Source organism: Ptiloglossa arizonensis, chromosome 4 (genome assembly GCF_051014685.1).
Source record: "Ptiloglossa arizonensis isolate GNS036 chromosome 4, iyPtiAriz1_principal, whole genome shotgun sequence".
NCBI classification, from domain to species: domain Eukaryota; kingdom Metazoa; phylum Arthropoda; class Insecta; order Hymenoptera; family Colletidae; genus Ptiloglossa; species Ptiloglossa arizonensis.
The window spans coordinates 21,397,224-21,423,156 of record NC_135051.1 but is presented as its reverse complement, the minus strand read 5'-3'; the positions used below and the strand labels follow the sequence as shown (position 1 = coordinate 21,423,156).

Sequence of the window (25,933 nt, the reverse complement as noted above, 5' to 3'; positions counted from 1 at the left end):
AGCCTCTAGAACATTTCTCGAACCATAGATTTCGATTTCTGTTCGGTGTTACCCTCGATTAAAGATACTTCTAATCTCATTCAAGTCTTATAACGAGGCAACACTACTGTAGAATAGTTCACGGCGCGAATTTCAATTCAGACACGATTATTCGATACTTTTACATTGTTCGAACCGTAGATTTTGGTTTCTGTTCGATAATACCCTCGTTTAAAGATACTTCTAACCTCATTCAAACCTTTTATCAAGATAACACTACTGTAGAATAGTTCAATGGTGCGAATTTCAATTCAGACACGATTATTCTCCACTTTTACACTCTTCGAATCTCCTGGACAGTCTCTGGAACATTTCTCGAACCATAGATTTCGATTTCTGTTCGCTGTTACCCTCGTTTAAAGATACTTCCAACCTCATCGAAGCCCTGCAACAGGGCGACACCACTGGAGGTTGTTGATTCAATGGCGCGAATTACAATTCGGACACGATTATTCGACGCAACCGGGCAGGTGTTCCGCGTCGTTTTCGTCTTATTTCGGTGCGGAACGGCCGCGAGCGAGACGGGGTTTGCGGCCAAGAGACGCCCGCGGGCTAGTTTCCTGAAACCGGTCCTTGGAGGACGTTCCCGCTCTTACATCGTCGCGTACTCGTCCGTGGCGGCTCTGAGACGCCGCGCGAACGAACGGGTTTCCTTTGCTCCACTTTCTACGGGATTTTCCCGACCGTGCGAGTAGATTTGCGGCACGGATCGACGTTCCTTTAACATGTTGCTCGCGAGCCCGGGTTTAGACGTAAATCCGCGCTTTTTATGGTAACCAAAACGACGGTGGAAAACTGTCGGGTGAAAATGCGACCGGTCCGCGGCGGAAGTTTACGAGTCTATTAGATCGCAATACAGGGTGGTTCCGAAGTAGGTGAACGAACTCGTGGGGGTACATTCTATTCTCGTTTAGAGAGATTTAAAGTTCCACGAACGTGGTTACGTTATCTTTTCAAAGTACAACTAGCTTCTTGAAAGTGATTGTGGGTTGCTAGATACGCTATATTTTTGTTTATTTACTTTCTTATATTTATATGTAGATGTAACTATGTAGTTTCTTCGAATAGACGAGTCAATTTGTTTTTTTTTTTACCGAGTATCTTTTCTCGATGTATAATTCATTTTTTGATATGGAATATAGGTAGTTTCTTCGCTTCGGTAATTGTTCACGAGGAAGAAAGAATTGAGCAATATTATTTCGGTTACACGGAGAATAGCTACCCCATTCGGTAATTATAGCTTGAAACAGTGTATTAATTGACAATTAGGAACCAATCGAATAGCATTGTTTACACAGTATTATTACTGCTTCGATAATTATAAATAATTTCGAATAATATAATATAAATTCTCAGTTTACTTTTATCGATTATTATTATTATTTACAAAAGGGGAATAATTGACTAACATTTCGTCGATTCTGGGAATTATTCCTGTTTTTCTCAGTAGCGAGTAGAATGTAATCACGAGAAAACAAAATTCTTTTTTTTTTACACGTGTATTGAAAGGCAGTACCAATTGGATGGCAAACAATTTAAACAAGAAAGGAAGGAACGAAACGCAATGGTAATATTCCGTTGTAAACGAAAGAATTGTTCTATTACATAATTGTTTTCCCTCTTTCAAAATAATACCATCGAAGAACAGAAATTTACAACTTACGTTACGTTTTTCGAGATCAAGTTTCGCGTTCACCTTTGCGCGGATCTCTTCTTTATTTATAACCGTTGATGCGCAAACGCGAAATGGCAAGCAAGAAGCTCTTCGTGGGGACGAATCAAAGTATTCGTTCCCTAAACGAAGGCAAAGTAGACGAAAGATTTTGAATTCCGTTTGTGCGGAATTCTAGGCGGACGGATACCATAAATCCTAGAAAAGCGTTGTCCGTTGCATCCGGATCGGGGTAAAGTAGTCTCTCTCGATGAATTATTTAAACGGCGGAACAGGGACATTGCGCGACGATAAAAACAAGTCGCTCCGCTATTAGAAAAAGCGTGAGATCGTTAAAAACGAATGGATACATTCGTTCGGGATCCGTTCGTTCGGAGATTGAGATTTATATTGTAAGAAATGTACGAGTCAGAGATGAGCTTCAGTTTACTCAAGTGGTTCCGACACGAGGAGCCTTTTCACACGCGTTACGTTTTATGTTTTATGTTACTTTTCATGAATTTTTAAATTTTAATTACTTTCAATTAATTTTCATATATTTTGTATATATTTGCGCGATTATTGTTTTTTTTTCCTCTTTTATTAACTATTTCAATAGTTATCTTAACCAATACACACATCCACATGTATTATATATATATTAAATATATATATACTTAGAGTACAGGTGATTATTGTGTTTCTTCCTTTTTTATTAATTATCTCAATAGTTACCCTAACTAATACTCACACACACGTGTATTTTATATATTAAATATATATATAATACTTAGAGTACAGGTGATTATTGTGTTTCTTCCTCTTTTATTAATTATTTCAATAGTTACACACACACATACATGTATTATATATATTAAATATATATACTCAGAGTACAGGTGATTATTGTGTTTCTTCCTCTTATATTAATTATTTCAATAGTCACCCTAACCAATACACACACACGTGTATTTTATATATTAAATATATATACTTAGAGTATAGGTGATTATTGTGTTTCTTCCTCTTTTATTAATTATTTTAATAGTTACCCTAACCAATACACACACACACATGTATTACATATATTAAATATATATATATATACTTAAAGTACAGGTGTCAATTCATCCATTTCTGAGATCTCACAATATAGTAGAAAAATTGGAAATTATCATCTCACTTCATCCACAATTTTCCAACGAAACGTAAAAATATAAATTTTCAAATAGTGAAGGCAGTTCGTTTCACAGAGATTGTTCAAATGCCAAATAGTGGGGGGTATAAAGTCAGATATTCCAGACAAACGAGCAAACACTGTCACAAGAATGAACTGGTACTCCCATAACCCATACCAATTGTTTCTATATAAATAAAAGAACACAAATTGGCGCGTAATTTGTCAAAAAAGAAAACTTTGCGTGCAAAGACTACCTCGAATCGTGTTTTCATCAAGGATGGAAAGCTTCACACTGTCATAATTAAGTTCTTCTCGCATTCCTCGTTGCGGCAAATTTGGAAAAAATCCATTCTCTCTGACCATGAAACAATCATTCGAAGTCTTGAGAATAAAATAAAAGGTCCCAGTCTTTAATAAAAATGGAATACAATTACTTTCTTCGCTGTCCTGTAAACAATTTTTGGACATTCGAAGAGCGTGACAAATTCTAACAACCACGGACGCAAAGAAAAATCATATTTTTTCCAAAAAATTGTCGCTCCGTTTCACAGTTTACATCGTCGTAAATTAAACGACGAAAGCTCGCAACGACTTACTAATACTAAATATAATACAACGTGTATTATTTTTTAACGCGCGTCAAACCGTCCCAGTCCCTTAAAACGACACTGGGATTTGTTTTTCGTTCATTTTGATAGGTAGGAAAAATTTTAATTACTCATTCGGGGACCAGCAGCAACGCGATCCAGCGACAGTGTTGCTCTGGCGCGCGAAACGACGGACAACGTCGCGCAACGCTATGGGAAACTTTAATTAAACGTAACCGGGAGTTTATGCAGAGATTTAAAAATTCAGTGCGGGTCACGTGGCGGTGAATCGATTAAAAATGTAATTTTCCCCCCTTTTCCCGACGTTTTGCTTCACCGTTCGTTGTTGTTCATTTTTTTTTCTTCTTCTTCTACTCTCTCTATTTTTCTTTTTCTTTTTCTTTTCAACCAGTACCATTTCGAGATCTCGAAGTGAGCTACATTTCCGTTACCTGTCCCTCATCTGGTACCAGTGAACGACCAGTCAACGTTGATATTAAATTTTCAATGATCGTTGATGCACAATACTCGTGGAACTGGTTACTCGCGCGTAATTTAATACGAATCTCTCTGTTAACGGAAAACACGAAACAACGGTGAGACGGTAAAGAACGGATAATGACGAGTAGATGGGGAAAATACAACGCGAGCGTAGGAAATTGGCAACAATTCAAAAGTAAAATTCGCCGGCCGAGAAATGAATTTATGGGAAGAATGCCTCGAGAAAGTGGATTGCCCGCAATGCAGCATTTATACCGTGAAATTTCATATTTAGCGATCAACGTTAGGACAAATGGAACGACGACGAGTGTTTCAATAACCGGGGGTAAACCCCCGGTTATTGCAAAACCTCGATAATCGTGCGCGGTGAGTACGTTTCGTTGCGCGGCGTTGACAAGTGGAGGGGGCGTTTAGGATCATTTGGGAACCGAGCGCCGGGGTGGGAGAAGCAATAATGGAGGTTTTTTACCGTACAAGGTTAAAGTCGTGAACGTCGTCGAGATGTCCCAGATTTCTTGGGTATAACGGGCCGGTGATGGGACTTTAATACTCGTCCTTACGAAGTTTCGAGCTAGTCAAGAACGTGCAATTTTGAATCGCTTTTAGAAGGCTTCCTCGAGACCGATATAGACTTTCGAGGCTTCTATGTTTTATAGACTTTAAATATTTTGAAATTTTTGTATATTTGACGAACTCGCAATATTTTGAAAGTCTCGTATATATTTCATGAACTGTCAATATTTTGAAAGTCTTGTATATTTCATGAACTCTCAATATTTTGAAAGTGTTGTATATTTCATAGACTCTCAATATTTTGAAAGTCTTCTATATTTTATACACCTTAAATATTTTGAAAGTCTTGTATATTTCATGAACTCTCAATATTCTGAAAGTCTTGTATACATTTCATGAACTCTCAATATTTTGAAAGTCTTGTATATTTCATAGACTCTCAATATTTTGAAAGTCTTCTATATTTTATACACCTTAAATATTTTGAAATTCTTGTACATTTCATGAACTCTCAATATTTTGAAAGTGTTGTATATTTCATGAACTCTCAATATTCTGAAAGTCTTGTATACATTTCATGAATTCTCAATATTTTGAAAGTCTTGTATATTTCATAGACTCTCAATATTTTGAAAGTCTTCTATATTTTATACACCTTAAATATTTTGAAATTCTTGTTCATTTCATGAACTCTAAATATTTTGAAAATTCTTGTATATTTCCTGAACTCTCAATATTTTGAAAGTCTTGTATATAATTCATGAATTTTCAATATTTTGAAAGTCTTGTATATAATTCATGAATTTTCAATATTTTGAAAGTCTTGTATATTTTACGAACTCTCAATATTTTGAAATTCTTGTATATTTCATAGACTTTCAATATTTTGAAAGTCTTCTATATTTTATACACCTTAAATATTTTGAAAGTCTTGTATATTTCACGAGTTGAAATGTTCGTGAGCCTTAAATATGTGTAAAGTCTTTGAAACATTTACGACTCTCTCAAAAAACATGGTAATCCTTATTATCGGAGAATTTTCTCAAATTTATCTTAAACAGCTTCACGGATAATATTCTCAATTAAAATCAACAATAATTTTCACTACGATATATACTAATTTACACCATTCTTCGATCTTGGTAAAACTGAAACTTTCTTTACACACATCGTACCCTTCTCTCTCGAAGAATTGTTCTATATCAAAATGATATTGATTATCACGACATAAACTAAAACTTTTGCAAAATAACCATTCTTCGAAAAAGCACAAATTTTCTCGAGAGAACAACAAAGTATCGCTTTTGATCCTTTCGTTGTTACAAATTTTTACTTTTCTTGACCAAAGATCGTAAAAATAGATCGTTAAAAATTTCTAAATACAATTTTCCATCTTATATTATCCCCAAGTAACCTAAGTAAAGCTTACGTCAAAAAATAGTTACATTCCCGAAAAGATTCCCAAAAATTGTCAAGTATTCGTAAATACCACGATAATTTCCATCTCGAGTCATCCTTGAGCAAGAACGCGTTCGATCGATACCACGCGTTAAAGTTTTCCATAAAAGTATACACGTACGAAGTACATTGATTTGCATCGAGGATCGAGTACGGTGCTCCGAATTTTCGAGCAGCGGTGTGCACCAATTTTAAGACATTCAAGGCACACGCTACGTATCGATACTTCTCGAGGCTCCTTGACTCGAGACGTCTCGAAATGATTCGAATCCCGACACCACAGAGTGCTGAGAGAGATCGCGAGAGCTCCGAGTTTCACTTTCTGGAAATATTTGCACGCCGCGAGTAAATCGTCACGCGTTCTCCGAAACGAGAACCACACCGGATAGCGGTGGTGGTGGTGGTGGTTCTCGAGAGTCCTCGAATATATCTATTTCGAACGGTGTTGTACGCGGTTACTTCCTTCGTTTCTTTTTTTTTCTTTTCTTTTCTAGAACGGTCCTCGAGCCCGACGAGGATGATTTAGATTCTACAACAGGGCGAATATAAGGAATACAAGAGTGGAATTTACCTGTATATCGGTGCGTCTGCCTCCTCCTTGTACCAAATAACTAGATGTAGCTTGTCTCCAGAGACTGGTGGATCCACGTCGCACGGTAACTGAGCAATTCCACCTGCCACTGCCTCCGCATTTATCTTTGTCACTGTAATGACAAAGACGAGCCGAGAGTCAGGTATATTATATAACAAGAAACCGGTGGTGGGCAGGGTTCCCATCAAATGGTCGAATTTATTTTAACGACCGTACGGTATGTTATCGATTCTCCTTGTCACGGAAGGAATTCGTTATTGAAACCGGGGACACTGATAATTACGAACGAACAATAATTTATCAACGTATTCGTCGGTCACGAGCTTCGAATCAAGTATCGTTTGTTTCTCGACAGATTCCAATTCTCATCCGAAGGATTTTAGTTTTGTAAATTCAGTCTTCGATATTGTTGAATAGTTTGATAAATTTATGAATTTATTATTTCACATGGAGGGTGTAGAATAATCATTTTTCAACGTACTCCTTGGCTAGAAGCTTCGAATCAAGTATCGTTTGTTTCTCGACAGATTCCAATTCTCATCCGAAGGATTTTAGTTTTGTAAATTCAGTCTTCGATATTGTTGAATAATTTGATAAATTTATGAATTTATTATTTCATATGGAGGGTGTAGAATAATCATTTTTCAACGTACTTCTTGGCTGGGAGCTTCGAACGAAGAATTGGATAAATATGAATAAATATGTATTTATAGATATTTGTTTCTATTGAGAATCTGAAGGACACTAATTTTGTAAATTTAGTTTTTTTTTGGTTACAGAGGATAATAATTTTTTATTACGAGCTTCCTGTAAAATATTATTTAATTTGCGAATCTTCGTTCCTTTGGTTAAGAATCTAAAGGACCGATTCGACTGTATTGTTTAATAGTGTTAAAAGATCCACGAGTTTACAATTTTGTAGCAAGAACGAAGACGAGTGGAGTAATTTCGAACAATTGATTCAGTACAACGCGTTTAACGATACAACGTGTCGGTCCATCGTAAAAGAATAATTACACCATTATTGCAATATGTATACTACGCGTTTAAAATCGGCCGGTACGTTGTAGAAATTATATACAACATTAATTAACTAATTAACATCGTGGTAAGCTGGTGTACAGCGTACTAACGTATCATAGTGAATTAATTTAAGACTAATTAAATAGGAACGGCGAATTATGAATTGCGTTACTAAATTTATCGCGGGTCTAATTAATTTTACAGCAATCCGGTGGCAAATTAAATGCCGACACGTCGACGATCTAGGTGCTGGAAGTATTGCATTGTCGCGTGGGAACACGGTAAAGATTTAATTAGGAATCGTGTTTTAAATAATTGCGCCCGAATTTGTAACGAAATCCCCCTCCCCGTATTTTTCAGAATAAACAAATTAAAATTCATCTTATACGGGTATTTGGGAAACGTCCCCGTCACCGTGGACCGCGGTTGAATAAATTACGCTGATTGCACGCGAGGGTTATGTCAAATATTAATTTTCATTATATATTCGCCTAACCACGTTGATTCACGAGCAGCGATACCGGGGTCGTTATACAGTTAAAAAAGAAAGTGTAATTAGGGGCATTAATCAAACGTAATTGTAGCAATTAACCGGGCCGCTTTAAAGTCTCCGGTCTCTCTATGTCACGTGGCGTATGCATAATTTTCCTTAATTATTAAACTACGGACAAATAGAAGTTAAGTGTAACACTACACCGACGAAGATGCTCTGTTAATGACAATTAGGTTGTTCATATTTTGCGACCGTGTGCGTTCTCTAAGTGCTCTAACAGCGATGAGGACCGTAATAATGGAAAACAGTTTTGTATACATAATCATTGAACGTTTGTTTATAATATGAAGATACGTAACCCTAATTATGGTGAAATATATTCCATGGGAGGTACAATTATCGAGGGAATTTATCTTGCTCTAACAGTGACGAAAACCATAATAATGAAAAATAGTTTTGTATAGATAATCATTGAACGTTTGTTTATAATCTGAAGATACGTAACCCTAATTATGGTGAAATATATTCAATGGGAGGTACAATTATCGAGGGAATTTATCCTGCTCTAACAGTGACGAAAACCATAATAATGAAAAATAGTTTTGTATACATAATCATTGAACATTTGTTTATAATCTGAACTGAAATAAATGGTATAACTATCAAGAGAAATTATTATAAATGCATAAGATGAGAAACATAACGCGATTAGATAATAAATAATGGACAGGAGCAATATTAGCTCGTAGGTAGGAACAAAGATGTCGCTATTAATAAATTGTTCGAATATAAGTAGCATGAAAAATCATGTATCGTTGTTAAATGTCGTTATGGTGTACACAGGTGTACACGTATCGTATTGAAATAATAATTTACACAACGGTGATATACAGTTACCGATTGATTTTCAACCTAACCTCAAATCGATAAATTTGAACCATTAAAAGTGAATTTCATCTCCGTGTGCCAGGTAAATCACAATTAGGTACCCTGTGAAAGATGAGGTTTCCTACAATGCGATCGAAAGAAGTCATATTCCTGTGACAGTGCTGATATATCGATTTACCGATACGAATGTAACGACGTAACGATATATCGATTCGAGGGTATCGACATAACGATATTTCGACGTGGGAGTATCGACATAGTGATAAATCGTTATGAGAGCAATGACGTAACGATGTATCGATTCGAGAGTATCAAAGTAACGATATTATCGATATGCGTGTATCGATATAATGGTATCGATGTCTCGATTTCCGATCATCGACAAAACGATAACCAACGTAATGTTATATTCTCGTATCGATGTAACACCAAAGATAAATAACGAGGTAACGATGCATCGATTCGAGAGTATCGATGCATCGATACATCGAAACCAGAGGAGTAACGTAGAAATTATAACGAAATTAATGCAATTTTTTCATCACCTCGAAATAATGAATCGTTACGAGAGGAACGTTCGCGATATTCGCGACGTAACGATACATCGATACGAGAGTATCGAATTAACAATATTATCGATATGTTTGTACATCGATGTCTCGATTTCCGAGTACCGACAGTACGATATCGATACTTCGATACGAGACTGTCGATATAATGGTATCAAGACTATCCGTATAATTGTATCGATGTCTCGATACTTTTATCGATACAATAGTATCGACGTCTCCACACGATCGATACAGGCGTTGAAGTCTCTCTCGCGATACGCGGTACGAAAATAATAATTGCAAGTTTGCAAACTCTGTGAAAGTTACTTTCAAATAAATCGCAAGTGAATATCGAATAAAATCAATCGAATTGATTTCGATACGAATATATCGACAATCGAACATTTACAATTTGTATGGAACTAAAATCTCGTGTACCTATTAACAAATAATTTTTTCAATTTCAAACGAAACAAAAAAAAACTTATTCACCACTTGTAAATCACTTTCCTGCATCGAAGTGACATAACCAACAAATTAACCAGAAAACCCATAACAAATTGTAATAACAAACAAGCCAATTGTACTTTTCCGAGTTCGAAACCCTCGTTGTCCCTGAAAACAATTTTTCCATCGTCGCATCGTAACGATCTCCAACGATACATTACGAGCGTCGATACAATGTTATCGATATCTCGATTCCGCGTATCGATACGCGGAAACGAAACGAATTCGCGCGTTCCGTGACGTAACGTCGTATCCATCACCGTTTGGATCTTCTTCGATTTCCTTTACGAACGCCGCGCACCGAATTAGAAATATTCGCCGATCGTCCAACATCGATCAAGTTCGTTTTCACAGCTCGGGGACAATCGTGCCGCGTCGTTGGTAATTCGGTTAACGTCGAGTCTGAAACGCGTCGCTCGATCCATCCATCCATCCATCCGCGGTCTTCCGTTCCCGTTTCAACGATAAGTAGAGACGCGTCGTAGTCGATAATTGATTGAGCGCAATAGTCACCGATTAATCGACCATTCTAACCAGTCACCGGCCCGGGATCCGTCACTGTCACCGTCCCGTGGCAAATCGGTCACGCGGTCTGAGAAAATCGTCTCGAAAGAACAACCAATGGCTGATCCCTCGATCGGACGATACACGAGTCCCGTACACTCACTGTACACGCGACGACCTTCTGTTCTCCAACCGGCAAATATCTCGCGCATTAAAACCCGTTTGCATATTCATAAGAGTAGGAACGCACTTAAGCGAGTTAACGACTCAACGAGCGCTGAATACCCTTGACAGCCGCGCACAACGGCCAACGTTGCGTTTTCATTAACGATGCAAATCATTGTTGACGTCCAGCTAGTCGACGTTCAAGGGAAAAGAACGCGTTCGGCGCGACAGGTGTTCGCGGAACTGTGTCCCTTTGATACGTTGGGTTACCGATTGGATAAATAACGAAATGAATAATTTTTTTTTGGCACGTATGATTTTGGAATTTTTGATTCGACGATTGGAAAATTTGGGAAGATTTTAGGAGGATATTGTGGAAGTGGCGCGACAGGTGTTCGTGGAACTGTGTCCTTTTGATACGTTGGGTTACAGATTGGGTAAATAACGAAATGAATAATTTTTTTTTAACTCAGCATGATTTTGGAATTTTTCATTCGACGATTGGGAAATTTGGAAAAATTTAAGGAGGATATTGTGGAAGTGGAAGTGGAGGATACTGTTGGAGAAATTGTCTCTTCTTGAGAGGTGTATATGATACTATTAATTTTTTTTTTAACTATTTTTCTATGCATTTGTTTTGGTAATTTATAAAATTCGGGGAAGAATTTTAAAGAGTATTTTGGACGAGTTTTCTGTTGGTGTTTGGTAGGTTTTGAACACGCAAATTTTGAGGGTTTGATCATTTTTGACAGGGTAGAATTTGTTCATGAGGTATTCGAAGGTTACTTTCAAGGTTCGTTCGTCGCGTGGTTTTTGAACTTGTCTTAGAAACGAACCCCAATGAAAAAATATAGGGGTTCAGGTAAAAAGAAATGTCCTAGTCGACTCTGTATATCAATTCCAGGGTAAATATCGAATAAATACACTTACATAGTAAGTGTGTACGTCGTTTGACTGTCATTGAACCAATAAAATGCAATATACAGAAGGAAAGAATAAATAAAGTCTCTTTGTAGATTTAAACAATGTAGGAAAATACCTTGACGAAAATAAATGTTAAGAGAATACAAATTCCTAAAAAAGGGACAAATTTTGAGAAAATCCACACTTCTCGAAGAAAAATTTTAAGAACATCCATTTTTCGAAGAAAATAAATCTTAAGAGATTACATTTCTTAAGAAAAGGATAAATTTAAAAGAAAATAAATTTCATGAAAATTCATTTCTTAAAAAAGAATCAATATTAAGAAAACACATTTCTTAAAAGAGAATGAATATTAAGAAAATACATTTCTTAAAAGAAAATGAATTAAAAAAAAAATAAATTTCATGAAAATATATTTCTTAAAAAAGAATCAATATTAAGAAAACACATTTCTTAAAAGAGAATGAATATTAAGAAAATACATTTCTTAAAAGAAAATGAATTAAAAAAAAAATACATTTCTTAAAATAATTCGTCCGAATACATTTGTCTCCGAGATAAAAAACGGAACACCCACTGTACGTTCGTTTCAGCTTGAAAAAATAACGATTCCGGGAATAAAACACGATCGGAGGTAATCATCGTTCGGAACGCGCGATCGAAAGATAATTCGCGTTCCACGAAGAAGCAATTAAAGCGTTGACTGCACGCACGGCGATAATAATTAATTATTATTTACACCGAACGCACCGCGGTTCATTTCATCAAAGGGAACAAGAACAAAGAACGCGGTGAAAAGTGCGCGAACGTTGAAAGCAGTCGGGTATGAAATTATCAAATAAAGGCTCGACTCGGGTCGCGATTCCGATATTAATCTCTCTGGTCGCAAGAGGTGGAGAAACGGGCGTGCAAAAAAAAAAAAAAAAAAAAAAAAAGAAAGAAAGGAAAAAAGAGAAAAGAAAATACCGAAAAGGGTCGCGACGATGCTCGTGTAGGGCCACGAAGGTTTCTTCCACGAATGAGCGATGAAAACACGCGATTCCCGGGTTGGGTTAGGTCACGGGAGTTAAATTTGGCCGTTGACGGCGCGAAACAGAAGAGCAATTAATTGACGGTGCATTAATTATTCCCACGGACAATATTCGGAATATTGAAAATGGCAGCGCGACGACTTACGACCCATTTAACATTTCGATGAAAATGCCGGACGCTCGGCCCGTTGTTGAATGAAAGGGTCGCAGCGACAAATGTTTTCGAGTGGCGTCACTCGCGCCCCGAGAAATCGAAGGGTCAGCCAGAGCGAGTGGGGCGAACCAAGGGGGCGGAGGGGGTGGAGGTCGGCGGTTTTATGCCGCGGTGATTTTAATTTACCCGTCCGGGGTGTGAAAAATCGTTTCGGCTGTATTACGTTCTCGCGGCTGGAACAAAGGGAACAATGGCCATTTGTTACGGCGCAGGATCAAGAATGGATGTTGCCCGATCCTTTCCTCGCGACGCGCCGATGCGCTTATCGACAACTTCGCATTGTCGGGGTGGCTAGTTGCAGCAGTATATACCCGATAATGATAAATATAACCGTTCGTAAACGAACGTTGCTCTCGGTTGCGAGGTCGTGGAAATTTTCAATTCGAATATTTTACGTTCACGTTCGCGGGAGTATCGTCAATGTACTGGCCGAGATCTTCGCGATTGAAACGAGTACAAACACGACCGTGTTCGGTATATTTGTTAAATTTAGCGCGCGTTTGGAGCACCGTGCTCGCGACAGTGTCGAAGTAGGTGAAATTAAAGTTTCCAATTTAACGTACGATTGATACATTTTCTATCGAAGACGTTTAATATATTTTCTCGAAGATTTAGCGAGAATTGGAACTCACAGAATGTGAAACAATTTACTTACCAGGAGATTGGGTTAATTTGTGAGATAACGATTTCGAGAGGAGAAAGATTGCTCGAAATTTGGTAAAGAGGAATATTCGGTCTTTCAGAGGTCTCGCTGTACGAGTTGGAGGTCCGCGCGTCGCGTCTCCCGGACAGTGGGCGGAGCCTCGAGGCGAGAGAGAGATAAGTGGTGGGGGTAGCCAGCTCACTGGCCTCGAGCGGCCAATACTTTCTACTCGTACCCCGATCGGTGTTGGGGACGTACGAGTGCGGTCGTACGTTTCTCGTTTTTCAAAGCAAGTAGCCGAGTCATTACCATAATAAATGAGTTCCTTCGTCGTTCCTTCGTCGAAGGAGGCATGCGAGGATTGCTTTTAATTTTTCGAACAATCAGCGACGACTGCTCGCCTAGAAACTCATGGCTCGTTAATCAAACGCTCGCGGAAGGTTGCTCGAGATTTGCAAAGTTGTAATTTATCCGACAATTTCGCGGCGCGATGTAATCCTTTCTCGAAATGTTTTTTTTTTCTTTCACTCTCTGTTGTCTGTTATCGTATTTATACCACCCTTCTTGATTCAAGTTTCATCCTCGTGGAGAGGAGGGATGATATAACGAGAGATCGAGCAGTTCTGAATTTTGAAAAATTCAATCGAAACGAACAACGGCTGTTTCAGTGCACGATGCGCGATATAGTTAAATCGTCATAGACTGATTAAATATTAATTGTCAGAGCCAGAGCATTCGCGTTTATTAATGCAGTAATCCCTCGACGAGGATCATGCCGATTAAATGAGCGACCAGTATGGAAACCGGTTGCATTGTTTGTTCGGATGAACGATTATCAATGCGTATTTTTCTCGTATCGTCGAAACCGCGAAATATATAAATAAATAAACGTGACTGTGTTCAGAGTGCCTTTGATGGATGAATACGGCTCGGGGTTCTTGAGTCGTTCGTGGATATTCTCTCGAGCGAAGTAACGAAAAAAAGAAAAAAAAAGAAAAAATGAAAAATCCACTCGTGTATTAATTCCGTATTTACACGGAACGGTACCCCTCCCGCCATTTCCATTTTAATGGAACTTATCCATCGAACGCAGTACGGAGTTTTATCGCGCCATATGCCGCACGAGTCGCGCGAGCAAATTTCGAAACAAGGTTTCCGAGTTTATCGAAGTGAAAAATTTTGTTGCTCGTCGCGCGACCGAATGTCAGTTTCAAGGACGCCGAAATTAATAAAATCGATGTCGCCCGCAGGCCGGGTTGCGCGTCACGGATATTGTTGCCGAGAAAACCGTTTTAAATGGAATTTTTATTTTTGCGTTGTTTGGCTATCCATCGACGCCAGCGGACGCACGGTGCATTTGAATATATGATTGGCAACTTTTTCCCCACCACTGTTCGTTCGTTAGCCATACCTATTTTGTATCTCATCCGATGTTTTCCGTCGCGCGTGACAATTCTCGATCAAGTTTCTTCTCCGCTCGAAGGAGAGTATTGAAATCAGGTGAAATCACGCTCTATTTTCTACCGCGGAGAATACGAGTCTCAAAATTCTATCAATAGAATGATCAAGCGTGCTAACTTGGTACACGCGAAAACAGATATAATTGTACAATTCTTGAGATGTATAAAATTATCCTTCCATTGTTTATTGTACAACCTTTACAAGCGATAATATTTTCTTTCGTATAATTTTTATTTTTGTTTTTCCGTTACGTATTAATTTACATTAAAGGATTTTCTTTTCTCGCGAGTGAATGAATAAATAAATTTAATACAAAGAACGGAAAGCTGGAGATAACGTGGGTGTGAATAATAGGTTGTTCAATAAGTTTTGTCGTTCGATGAAACTTATGTTTCAGAGAACAACTTGTGTTATGTCGTTGTTCAATAAGTTTTGTCGTTCGATGAAACTTATGTTTCAGAGAACAACTTATGTTATGTCGTTGTTCAATAAGTTTTGTCGTTCGATGAAACTTATGTTTCAGAGAACAACTTATGTTATGTCGTTGTTCAATAAGTTTTGTTGTTCGATAAAACTTATAAGCTTTGTCGTTGTTCAATAAGTTTTGTCGTTGGATGAGACTTATGTCGTTGTTCAATAAGTTTTATCGTTCGATGAAACTTATGTTTCAGAGAACAACTTATGTTATGCCGTTGTTCAATAAGTTTTGTCGTTCGATAAAACTTATAAGTTTTGTCGTTGTTCAATAAGTTTTGTCGTTGGATAAGACTTATGCCGTTGTTCAATAAGTTTTGTCGTTGGATAAGACTTATGTCGTTGTTCAATAAGTTTTGTCGTTGGATAAGACTTATGTCGTTGTTCAATAAGTTTTGTCGTTGGATAAGACTTATGTCGTTGTTCAATAAGTTTTGTCGTTGTATAAGACTTATGTCGTTGTTCAATAAGTTTTGTCATTCGACGAAACCTATGTTATGTCGTTGTTCAATAAGTTTTGTCGTTCGATGAAACTTATGTTTCAGAGAACAACTTATGTTATGTCGTTGTTCAATGACTTTTGTCGTTCGATGAAACTTACGTTACGTCGTTGTTCAATAAGTTATCGAACAACGACATAACAACCTATTACATTCGAAGAATCGAAACTTGAATCAAGTAGGATGACATAAAGACGACAACAGACAACAGAGAGTAAGAGAAAACACCGCTGTAAAAAAATTCGAAGAATCGAAAGTTGAAAGAAGAGATACGGTTAGAACTTTTTGATAAAAAAAAAGAGTTTGTAGAAACAGAGAGAAAATACTAGTAATAGGGTGTTAAAACAGAGAAAAAATACAAAGAACGCAACGAAGTAACATAGACAGAGAAACATCGGGGAAAACAATAACCGTGTAAGAAACGAACGTGTAGAAAGGTGAAACGAGACGAACGAGAACGGATGCATACGAGGGTGGGTGGTTGGAAAATAAACGAACAGCGGAGAAACGAACGGAGAGAGAATAGACGGGCGGTGGAGATTTGTTTGTTTTTTTTTTTCTTTATGAAAAGCAAGGATTAGATTTACCAAACAGGGTCGAGCCGCGTAGGAAATGAAAGGAGAATGAAATGGAAGTGGGCAGTAAAATTCACTTAGCGCATCGGGGAGGGGCGGATGAAAAGAAAACTAAATGAAAATGGCTGTTTGCGGTAGTAAAAGCGGCTGAAAGTTGCCGCAAACAATGCTAGGGGAGCATTTAAAACAGGCTTTCGTCCAGTAGAGGGGGCCGGCAGGTGGCTAGATAAAGGTACCGCGCTGTCGTGATTTTCAGACGACGATCGTCGCTTTTTCACCGATCGTGAATGCGCTCCACATCGCCGGAAAAGCTGCTTTCTGGTGGGGAGAGGAGAGGGGAACGGGGGCTGATCAGACCCGCAACGATCGGTTATTGAAAACCAGCTCCCCATTATTCCCGCGAATCTCGATACGGTTTTTTTTTTTTTTTTTTTTTTTTGGAGGGGAGGAAATTCGTTACCCGCGCGTGTTCGTTGCGTCCGTTTCTGGACAACGATTCATCGAACGCGCGACAATGCTGTTACTTCTAACGAAATTGTCGCGTTTGTTTTATCACCGATCGAAACTTTACGCGTACGAAATTACGCGGTTGTCGCCAAGTACCCTTGTTGCTGCCACTCGGTGGCTATAAAAATTCTAGCATGAAAGTTTACGCGTTTCAACTTCGATTTCAAACAATACCCGATACTTGAAATTTAGCAAACGAGGAGGGGGTGGGGGTTGCGGATCGCTGGAAAAATAGAATACTTCGGTTTACTACTCTCCATTGTCGGGTTTATCCTTTTCATTTTATCAATTTTAAAATAGAGTACGATTCTCCGTTTTAGATCTTTTCAGGGTTTTTAGTTTCGTTTATGGCGTGTACGTACCATGAATAGTGTTTCATGTTCTTGTGTAATTTTTAATATCATCTAAAGATGATACGATAAAAATTATATACACAAAGTATGTATGTATATATGGAAGTATATGTATAATGTCTTTCTAGAATCTTTTAGAAGATTTTATTCTAGGGACACGTGATGTTTATTAAACAAAATAAGAGTTCTCGTAAAGAACGCACGCAGAATATTGATAATTCTGCTGGAATAAAGATAAAGTTTCATTTATTCGTAAAATAGAAATACCGAGATATTATTTAATCGCGCTGATAATCCAAAATTCTAATAGAGAGGAACGTTATTGCGAAGTATATTTATCTTTATTATACTTATGAGGAAAGTAGGTAAATTGATCTCCACGTTTCGTTAAGAATATAGTTACTGTTATTATTATCATCGTTGATAATTATTATTTTCCAGTGCTACGTTGATGACATTACTCCGAAGAATTATTACATATTTATTATTACATATTCGAACGGTAGTACGTAATAAATATCCTCACCTAAATGTGAAACGTTGTAAATGTAGTTAATTTCTCGATGGAAGTGAGATAGCAATTTGTAATAAAAATAAGAAGTTAATACGACTGGTTGCTGGGATGTAGAGAAGTACGACAAGGATTAATGGTTGCTTTAATCTTCGAACGATGCAAGAGATTTATTGCAATATTACATTTTCCACTCAACGTTTCGAGTCGTCTTCGTTATAATAATGTTACAGACACTAAACGGAGTATTTAAGTAATCGAATAACCCTCGCAGTGTCAGCGGTTCGGGCGACCACGAGATTGGTTAAATTATTTAATCGTACCTTTCTTAATTTCTAAAAAATTAATATTGGTACGGTGTAATCGAGTGACACGAAGATCTCTCCGGGTCGAAACTGACCCATAACTCGACCTCGCTCGAAATATCTCAAAATATGAAAGATCTCTCCGGGTCAAAATCGACCCATCAGAACAAAATATTCCATTACCTCGTCGTACCTTCCTTACTTTCCACACAAAAAAAGTTTTCATTAACGGTGTGATCGAGCAATATGAAAGATCTCTCCGGGTCAAAATCGACCCATCCGAACAAAAATTCCATCACCTCGTCGTACCTTTCTTACTTTCCACAAAAAAGGTTTGCATTAACGGTTTGATCTCAAAATATGAAAGATCTCTCCGGGTCAAAATCGACCCATCAGAACAAAAATTCCATTACCTCGTACTTTTCTTACTTTCCACAAAAAAAGTTTGCATTAACGGTGCGATCGAGCAATACGAAAGATCTCTCCGGGTCAAAATCGACCCATACGAACAAAAATTCCATCACCTCCTCGTACCTTTCTCACTTTCCACAAAAAAAAAATTTGCATTAACGGTGTGATCGAGCGATGTAAGAATCTCCACGGGTCAAAAGTGACCCATCAGAACAAAAATTCCATTACCTCGTCCACAAGTACTTACTTTCCACAGAAAAATTTTGCATTGACGGTGCGGTCGAGCGATGTAAGAATCTCCACGGGTCAAAAATGACCCCAGGCGTGGGCACAACGAGGATCGATGGAAAGAAGAAAGTACTCTGTAACAATGGGGGCGGTGGTGGGGGAGGGGTGTTTTTAATCGATGAACGATGTCGTAAAATTCCTCGAATCTTTCACGAGCGTTTGTTATTTCCCCCGGAACGCGATCTCGTAAATATTCGTGGGAAATTGTAATCGATCGCAAACATTCCTTCCGTTTCCATCCACGCGATGCTTATTGACTCTGCAAATTAGTAAGAAGCGGCACTTTACGACCTCGCAGACGGCAAATGAAGGCATTAAGCGTCGAGTCGGGCGTTTGCATAAAATTTTCACGGAACCGCTGGCGCACTTAGAACGTTACCGTGGCGTCCGATCGATCGACATCGATTAATGCAAAGTGGATTAAGATCCGGGACCGGCGTTGCTCAAGTATTAGTTATGCCGCCATAAATACACACAGCTGCGCGTGATTTCAATTTTAGACTGTTAATGGACGCCCAGCTTGGCTATCATGGATCATGGTCTCGTTGCGAACAAACACTCTGTAATTAGTCGACGTAGAACAATATCCGAGCGAATCGAGGAGTTTGATCTTGCGGTGGAGAGAAAAAAAAAAAATTGAAAAATAATTGTTTTCTACTCTTCTCGTTTGAAATATTTCGAAAACTTGGTGACAAACGTAGAACAGGTTTCGTTGAAAGAATTGTGGGAACGATAAATATACAACGTTTAAAGTGGATCTGTATGGGGATTGAAGTTGTGATTATTGAATTGGTAATTAATTTTGTGAATTAGAAATATAGTTATGATTGTATCGACACCGTTTATTTTTTAAAGGAACCATTCGTGAAGGAACGGTGATTGATTTTATTATTTAGAAACAGAATATTAATTCGATCAATACCGTCTATTTTTCGTAAAAGTTTTATAATACTCGGATGAATCGATTTTAATCGAAAGCTGAACGGTTCGATACCTCAGGTAGAATGGTTCCATAACATCTCGGAATTTCCCAATAGTATAACATTCCCCGAATATCGTCCGACATAGTTGAAACATTCGTACGGCTTGATGGAGTCGCGTTGGTCGTGACTTTCGTTAAAATTGCTTTGATATTTCAATTTGAGACGATTAACTACCAAGACAATTCTATTTATACTAGACATGTCGAACAGTATTCCTATTACCGTATTATTAGAAGCTCTTCCATTGTAATATCTCTCGGCACACCGTTCACGAGTCAATATTATCCGAACAATAAGTTATTACGCTCGGTCAGAAGTTAACTTCCAATTATTTGACATCTATTTTACCGTAGAAAACAATTCGTACGTTTAGAAAAACAGTTCCTCGTATAGATAACCTTTTATTCAATTTATGGCCAAGATTGATTCAGACGATTCGTTTAAAATTGTACAACGAGTTAAATCCCGATAGAAACGTTACAGGATCGTATTTAAAAATTCAAAGTTACGAACATAGTTCGTCCGTGATAATTATTTACGGTGGAGGGTTCTTTCGAAGGAAGTTGGAACTTCTTTTCTTTGTTTTTTTCATCACGGTAAACAGGATAATGTAATTATTATTTGCAACGTTACGCAAGACCCGACCCTGCATCGTTTTTCAACAAAACAGGCCACTAAGTCCGCGAACTCATCGCATTGCGAGACAAAAGTCTTTGAAAACTCTTGTTAGCGTTTCGTTCTAAGTGGTAGTGGTTGAAATTGTGGCGAACTTGTTGCTGTTTTTCTCAACCTGCGCTCCACTTTCTCGATTTCTTTCTCTCTCCTTCTCTCTCTCTCTCTCTCTCTCTCTCTCTCTCTCTCTCTCTCTTTCTCCCTCTGTGGTTTCTCAATATAATTATGCTGCGGTTTCTACTCGTGGCGTTTGGTTACTGCTACGGTTCTCAACGAACAGTCGGATGAAAAGCTGCTTTTCAGTGTTTTCTAAAATACGGCTGAAAAAACGCGCCACATGGAAAGAAAATTCCGACGGTGTTTAAATGTACAGGATAATTAGTGCCGTTTCCGTAAAATTATTTTCCGAAAGAGAGAGAGAGAGGGAGAGAGAGAATATTTTCTCGAAAACGAAACATTGTTTGTTGACTCATCCACATGGTCCATCGTATCAACGAGGAACGTTATGTTATTATAAATATTCGTTTTCTCGAGTAGAATATTATCTTTCTTTCGATATACAACAGTGCCTCTGTAACTGTCGTCGATTTCACCCCTTTAACTGTCGCTAATCCCCACCAATTTCTAAAACTACTCGAACGAAGTTTGCTATTGCTAATACTAAATGTTAGACGTAGAAGTTTCATAGTAGCTGTATATTTTTATAAAAATGATACTTAAAAAATTGTTTCAGCCAGATTTTACAACAGTGATTCTCAAACTTTTCGATTAGTGACTCCCGAAGAAAAATCTCCGTGCCAGAGATAAACGATATACTTAAAATTGTTATTAGAAAAGTATACCTCGACAATTGATACACTCGGTGAAATTTATTTACCCACCAATTGGAAATTTTCAATCAACCTCCTCCTACGTATTCCTACAATCGTTAACTCGATGAAATTCAGTTATCAACATTTTTCCAAGTAGATTATATTCTTTCGCGACCTACGTTCCACTTCTCTCCCTCTGTACCAAATATAACCGTTACAAAAATTAAGAATATTTCCAAATAAAATCTCCATTAATAATTTCTACCCACGGAACACCTCGTTAAGGAATACCCGTTTCAAGAATAAATTCGATACTCGAACAACGAATCAATCATTATACAGACACCCTCGCACGATATTACAATAACAGTTCATCGATCTCGAGGAATGTTTCGAAGGCGATAAATAATTCCATGGAGCCTGTTTCGCAGCGTTTAGTTCTCCACGTTGCCACGAACGAAGCGAAAGTATTATGTCGCGGGTCTCTCGAAGCGTAGCGTGAAAAATGCCATCGTCGAAGTACCGAAGTGGAAACTGAGCCCACGGGGACGCCCGTGTGAAATCTTCTCGGAGTTGTCGAGCTACAACACGTAGGTTATCGAAATCTACACAACGCGCGGCGTTAGTCTATCTCCGAGCAATTGTTCGCGCATCCCCACTCCTACTCCCCACGAGTCACTCCTACTCCCCGCGATTCGCTCCTACTCAGACGTTCCCCCACCACCGCCGCCGCTGCTGGTGGATCGAGTAAAGTACAGCTACTCATTGCGAATCGATCTCGCTCGGGGAGCCGGTACGTCGTTTTTCAGCTAGCGCCTCGCGTACCCGAGGGACTCGTCTCGTCGAGCGCGAATAAAGTTCGTCGAATCCGATCCCTTTTTCCTAGCCGGGACGCGCGGGCACGTATGGGCGGCGGAAATTTTTCGCGTCTCTAAATGGGGCGAAACAACGGCCGGGTAGAAACGTTGAAATCTCGATGCCAGACCGTCACTCCCGAGGGAATATTCTCTTGGTAGAACCCGCACACAACTTACTTACAAGTGCTCATACATATGTATCCCATCAACATGCATATAACATCCGAGTAATTAATGTATGGCAGCTTCGTCCTTCTATGTTTCTCTCTCTCTGTTTATCCGTCTAGCTGTTTCTATCCTTCTGTGGAGCTTCTCTCTTTTTCTAGCTACCCTCGAGGCTTTTGAGTCATCTCCGCGGGAGCACTTCTCCCTCCTCTTCAACTCTATTTCTCACCCTCGTTTTTCACCGTTTCGTGCGTTCCTCCTTTTGTTTTCGGTTCTGCCCCGCCCCTACGTTCTCCCCCCGCCATCCCGTTCCCCTACCGCCTGTCGCGAATCGGACCAACGCGTTCAGTTTATTAAATTTCAACCGGGACCGGTTCCGCGGATTGCGATTCAGAAGTTTCTCTGGTTCTGTTTCGTTCTCGCGCGTGATGCGGCGTTAATGACTGCGAGGTTTGCGGAGGGAATTCTTGAGCGAATGGGCGAAAGAAGAGGGGACGTGAAACGTCGAGTGTACCTAGCAGCCGCGGGGACTACTTGTTGAATTTTTCTGTAGACGAGTGTTCGAACACCGTGGCGATTGAAATACTCGGCGAATGGAACGCGGATGGTGGTCGAGTACACCACTGTATTCGATTGTATTCGAATATTACTCGATTCGGCGAGTACTATTCGATCGTTTCACTATTCAAAATGAGGAATAGTCGAATACTTTATTTATCGAGCGATACTCGAATATTTGAATTGTCGAATGATATTCGAATAGTTGAATCATCGAGTGATACTCGAATACTTGAATCGTCGAGTGACACTCGAATATTTGAATCATCGAGTGATGTTCGAATACTTCATTTATCGAGTGATACTCGAATACATGAATTGTCGAGTGATATTCGAATACTTGAATCATCGAGTGATACTCGAATACTTGAATCTTTGAGTGATACTCGAATATTTGAATCGTCGAGTGATATTCGAATACTTGAATCGTCGAGTGATATTCGAATACTTGAATCGTCGAGTGATACTCGAATACTTGAATCGTCGAATGATACTCGAATACTTCATTTATCGAGTGATGCACGAATACTTGAATTGTCGAGGGATAACTCGAGCATTTTATCTATCGAGTGATACTCGAACACTTGAATCGTCAAGTGACATTCGAATATTTTATTTATCGAGTGATACTCGAATACTTGAATCGTCGAGTGATACCCGAATACTTGAATTGTCGAATAATATTCGAATATATGACTCGTCACCCTAAGCCAGCAGGCTTCAGTTAGAATATACAACGTTTGCTTTGTGTCTTAAATTTTCAGCACGTGATCTAACGGAACCCCGAATGAATAAATTGTGGTCTTCGAATGTAAAATGGTTTCTCATTCCTGTCATATATGAAAAGTGGCGGTTCCTAACGCTATGCGTCTTCTTGACCCTGAATAAGGGGAGTACACGACGAGGTTTATAGAATATTTGAAAACGATTGGCATAAAGGGTGTTTATACGATATATGTTGCGTCACAATGAAGTATGATACGTTGTGGTAGCTTGAGGGATGATTACGAATGGCGAAAAAAGGGAGACTTGCCAAGAGAATAAATCGATCTCGTCCTTCGGCTATAAAACAGACACTTTACTATACCAGAAGATTTCGTACTCGAGTTTAGAAAAATGTCGCAACATTATATTAAAATCATCGACAAAACCATTTTCTGCTTGGGCGTTCGTTAGAGACATTGGTTACAAAATTTTAAATATTACTTATATTTGATCTTTTTAGACTAAAATTACCATTTCCTTGTAAACTGATCTCACTTTTGACCACACGAACATCATTAACGTGAATTTCGCGTCGAAATTTGATGTTTCTTTTCCCTTCAAACGACACGTCACGTGACACTCGCTCTAAAGGAAACAGAATAACGTACGGTCGTTAATGTTTGCTCGTGTTTGAGCGGACGAAATTCATTTTTTCGTTTCTTCTTCTCTACCGGGTTTCGCGCCTCAACGAATACAAACGTGTATTACGATGCAACTTGTAATCGCAGATATGACATTTCAGTTAATTCCAACGTTCGGTTAATATAGTATAAAAGCGGTTCTGTGTTCGCGCGTTGGTTGATTTATGGTTTTTGGTGGGGTGATCGAGCCAAAACAACTAGTTTTGCAACGGCCATTGCGGAAATGAAAATTGTTATTGGACAGCTTTTTCGATGAGCGCGCAGCTCGAAACGCGTCGAACTAGAGCGAAAACTCGTCAATCCGGGCACTGGTAAAGTCTGTTAATGCAAACGTTGTTACTTGGAACTTTAACAGTGCGTTGCAATTTTATTTCTTCGTGTTTGCCACGTTCGATTTGAATTTCTCATCGCTCTCGGCCGCGGTCATTGTTAAATTGTTCCTGTACTCCATTTTTATATTCCGAATTTTTCGTCTATGGTTGTTAAATCTATATTTAAAGAATCTCCGATTCTGTATCTTCGTTACTTTTATAAATTCTTATAGTATTAATCGAGGTACCGGACTTCTTCACATAATCCACTTTTTCCAGATCTTTAACTTCGTAATTGCCATACTCGGAAATTTTACTCATTTTATAAAACGATGCACCACGAATCAGAGGTGGGTCGAGTTGGTAAAGTTCTCTGTATTCGAATTATTCGAATGTTTGGGCGATTCAAATACAATTCGAACAGTACTCAAGTACTCGACTATTCGAATTCTATTCGAGTACTTGACTATTCGAATACTATTCGAGTACTTGTCTATTCGAATACTATTCGAGTACTTGGCTATTCGAATAATATTCGAGTACTTGACTATTCGAGTACTTGGTTATTCGAATAATATTCGAGTACTTGGCTATTCGAATAATATTCGAGTACTTGACTATTCGAGTACTTGGCTATTCGAATAATATTCGACTACTTGATTATTCGAATTCTGTTCGAGTACTTGACTATTCGAATAATATTCAAGTACTCGACTATTCGAATACTATTCGAGTACTCGGCTATTCGAACACTATTCGAGTACACGACTATTCGAATATTTGACTAACGATACAGTACTCGAATAACAATATACGAATATTCCGTAATTATTCAAACACCGATATACGAATTCTGTAATATTCGAATAATGATATACGACTACTCGAATACTCGGAGTACGGTTCGAACGTTAAATTATTCGAATAGCGTTCAGCCTTCGACCTTGCTCCACGATTCTCTTTCTAGAAAAACAAATACAGCGGTATATCAAAACCTATTTCCATACACTGCGATTGTGCAACTTTTTGTCACAGACAAACAGTCTGTGAGAAGCGTTGAAAATATAATTACACAAATATTTGCATTTCGCGTGGCACCAGTCACCCGTAACCCCCCTCCCCCCGATTTCTCGTAAAATCGTGATCGCAAAACTCACGATTTTCCACCGCTCGTCTACTTATTCACGAAACGACGCGCGGGACAGGAACACGACTGACGTCTCGCTAAAATATTATCGTCGTAAAAGTGACAGCGAGCTGTACCCTCTCCCCTGGTAATCCTCGAATGTTTTATGCGTCATGGCTGAGGACAGCCCGCCG

The 25,933-nt window shown here is 38.6% G+C and overlaps 1 protein-coding gene across 4 annotated transcripts in view; it reads right to left on the bottom strand.

The window, feature by feature from the left end:
• Positions 1-25,933, bottom strand: part of LOC143145813 (nephrin) — a 586,636-nt gene that overhangs the window by 115,731 nt on the left and 444,972 nt on the right. For 3 of the 4 annotated variants that reach the window (XM_076309561.1, XM_076309562.1, XM_076309564.1), the window contains exon 2: positions 6,501-6,633. In XM_076309561.1, coding sequence (XP_076165676.1) covers positions 6,501-6,633 — 133 coding nt within the window. Of the gene's footprint in view, positions 1-6,500; positions 6,634-10,063; positions 10,197-25,933 lie in introns of those variants that run through there. The other variant, XM_076309563.1, reaches the window with a different exon arrangement.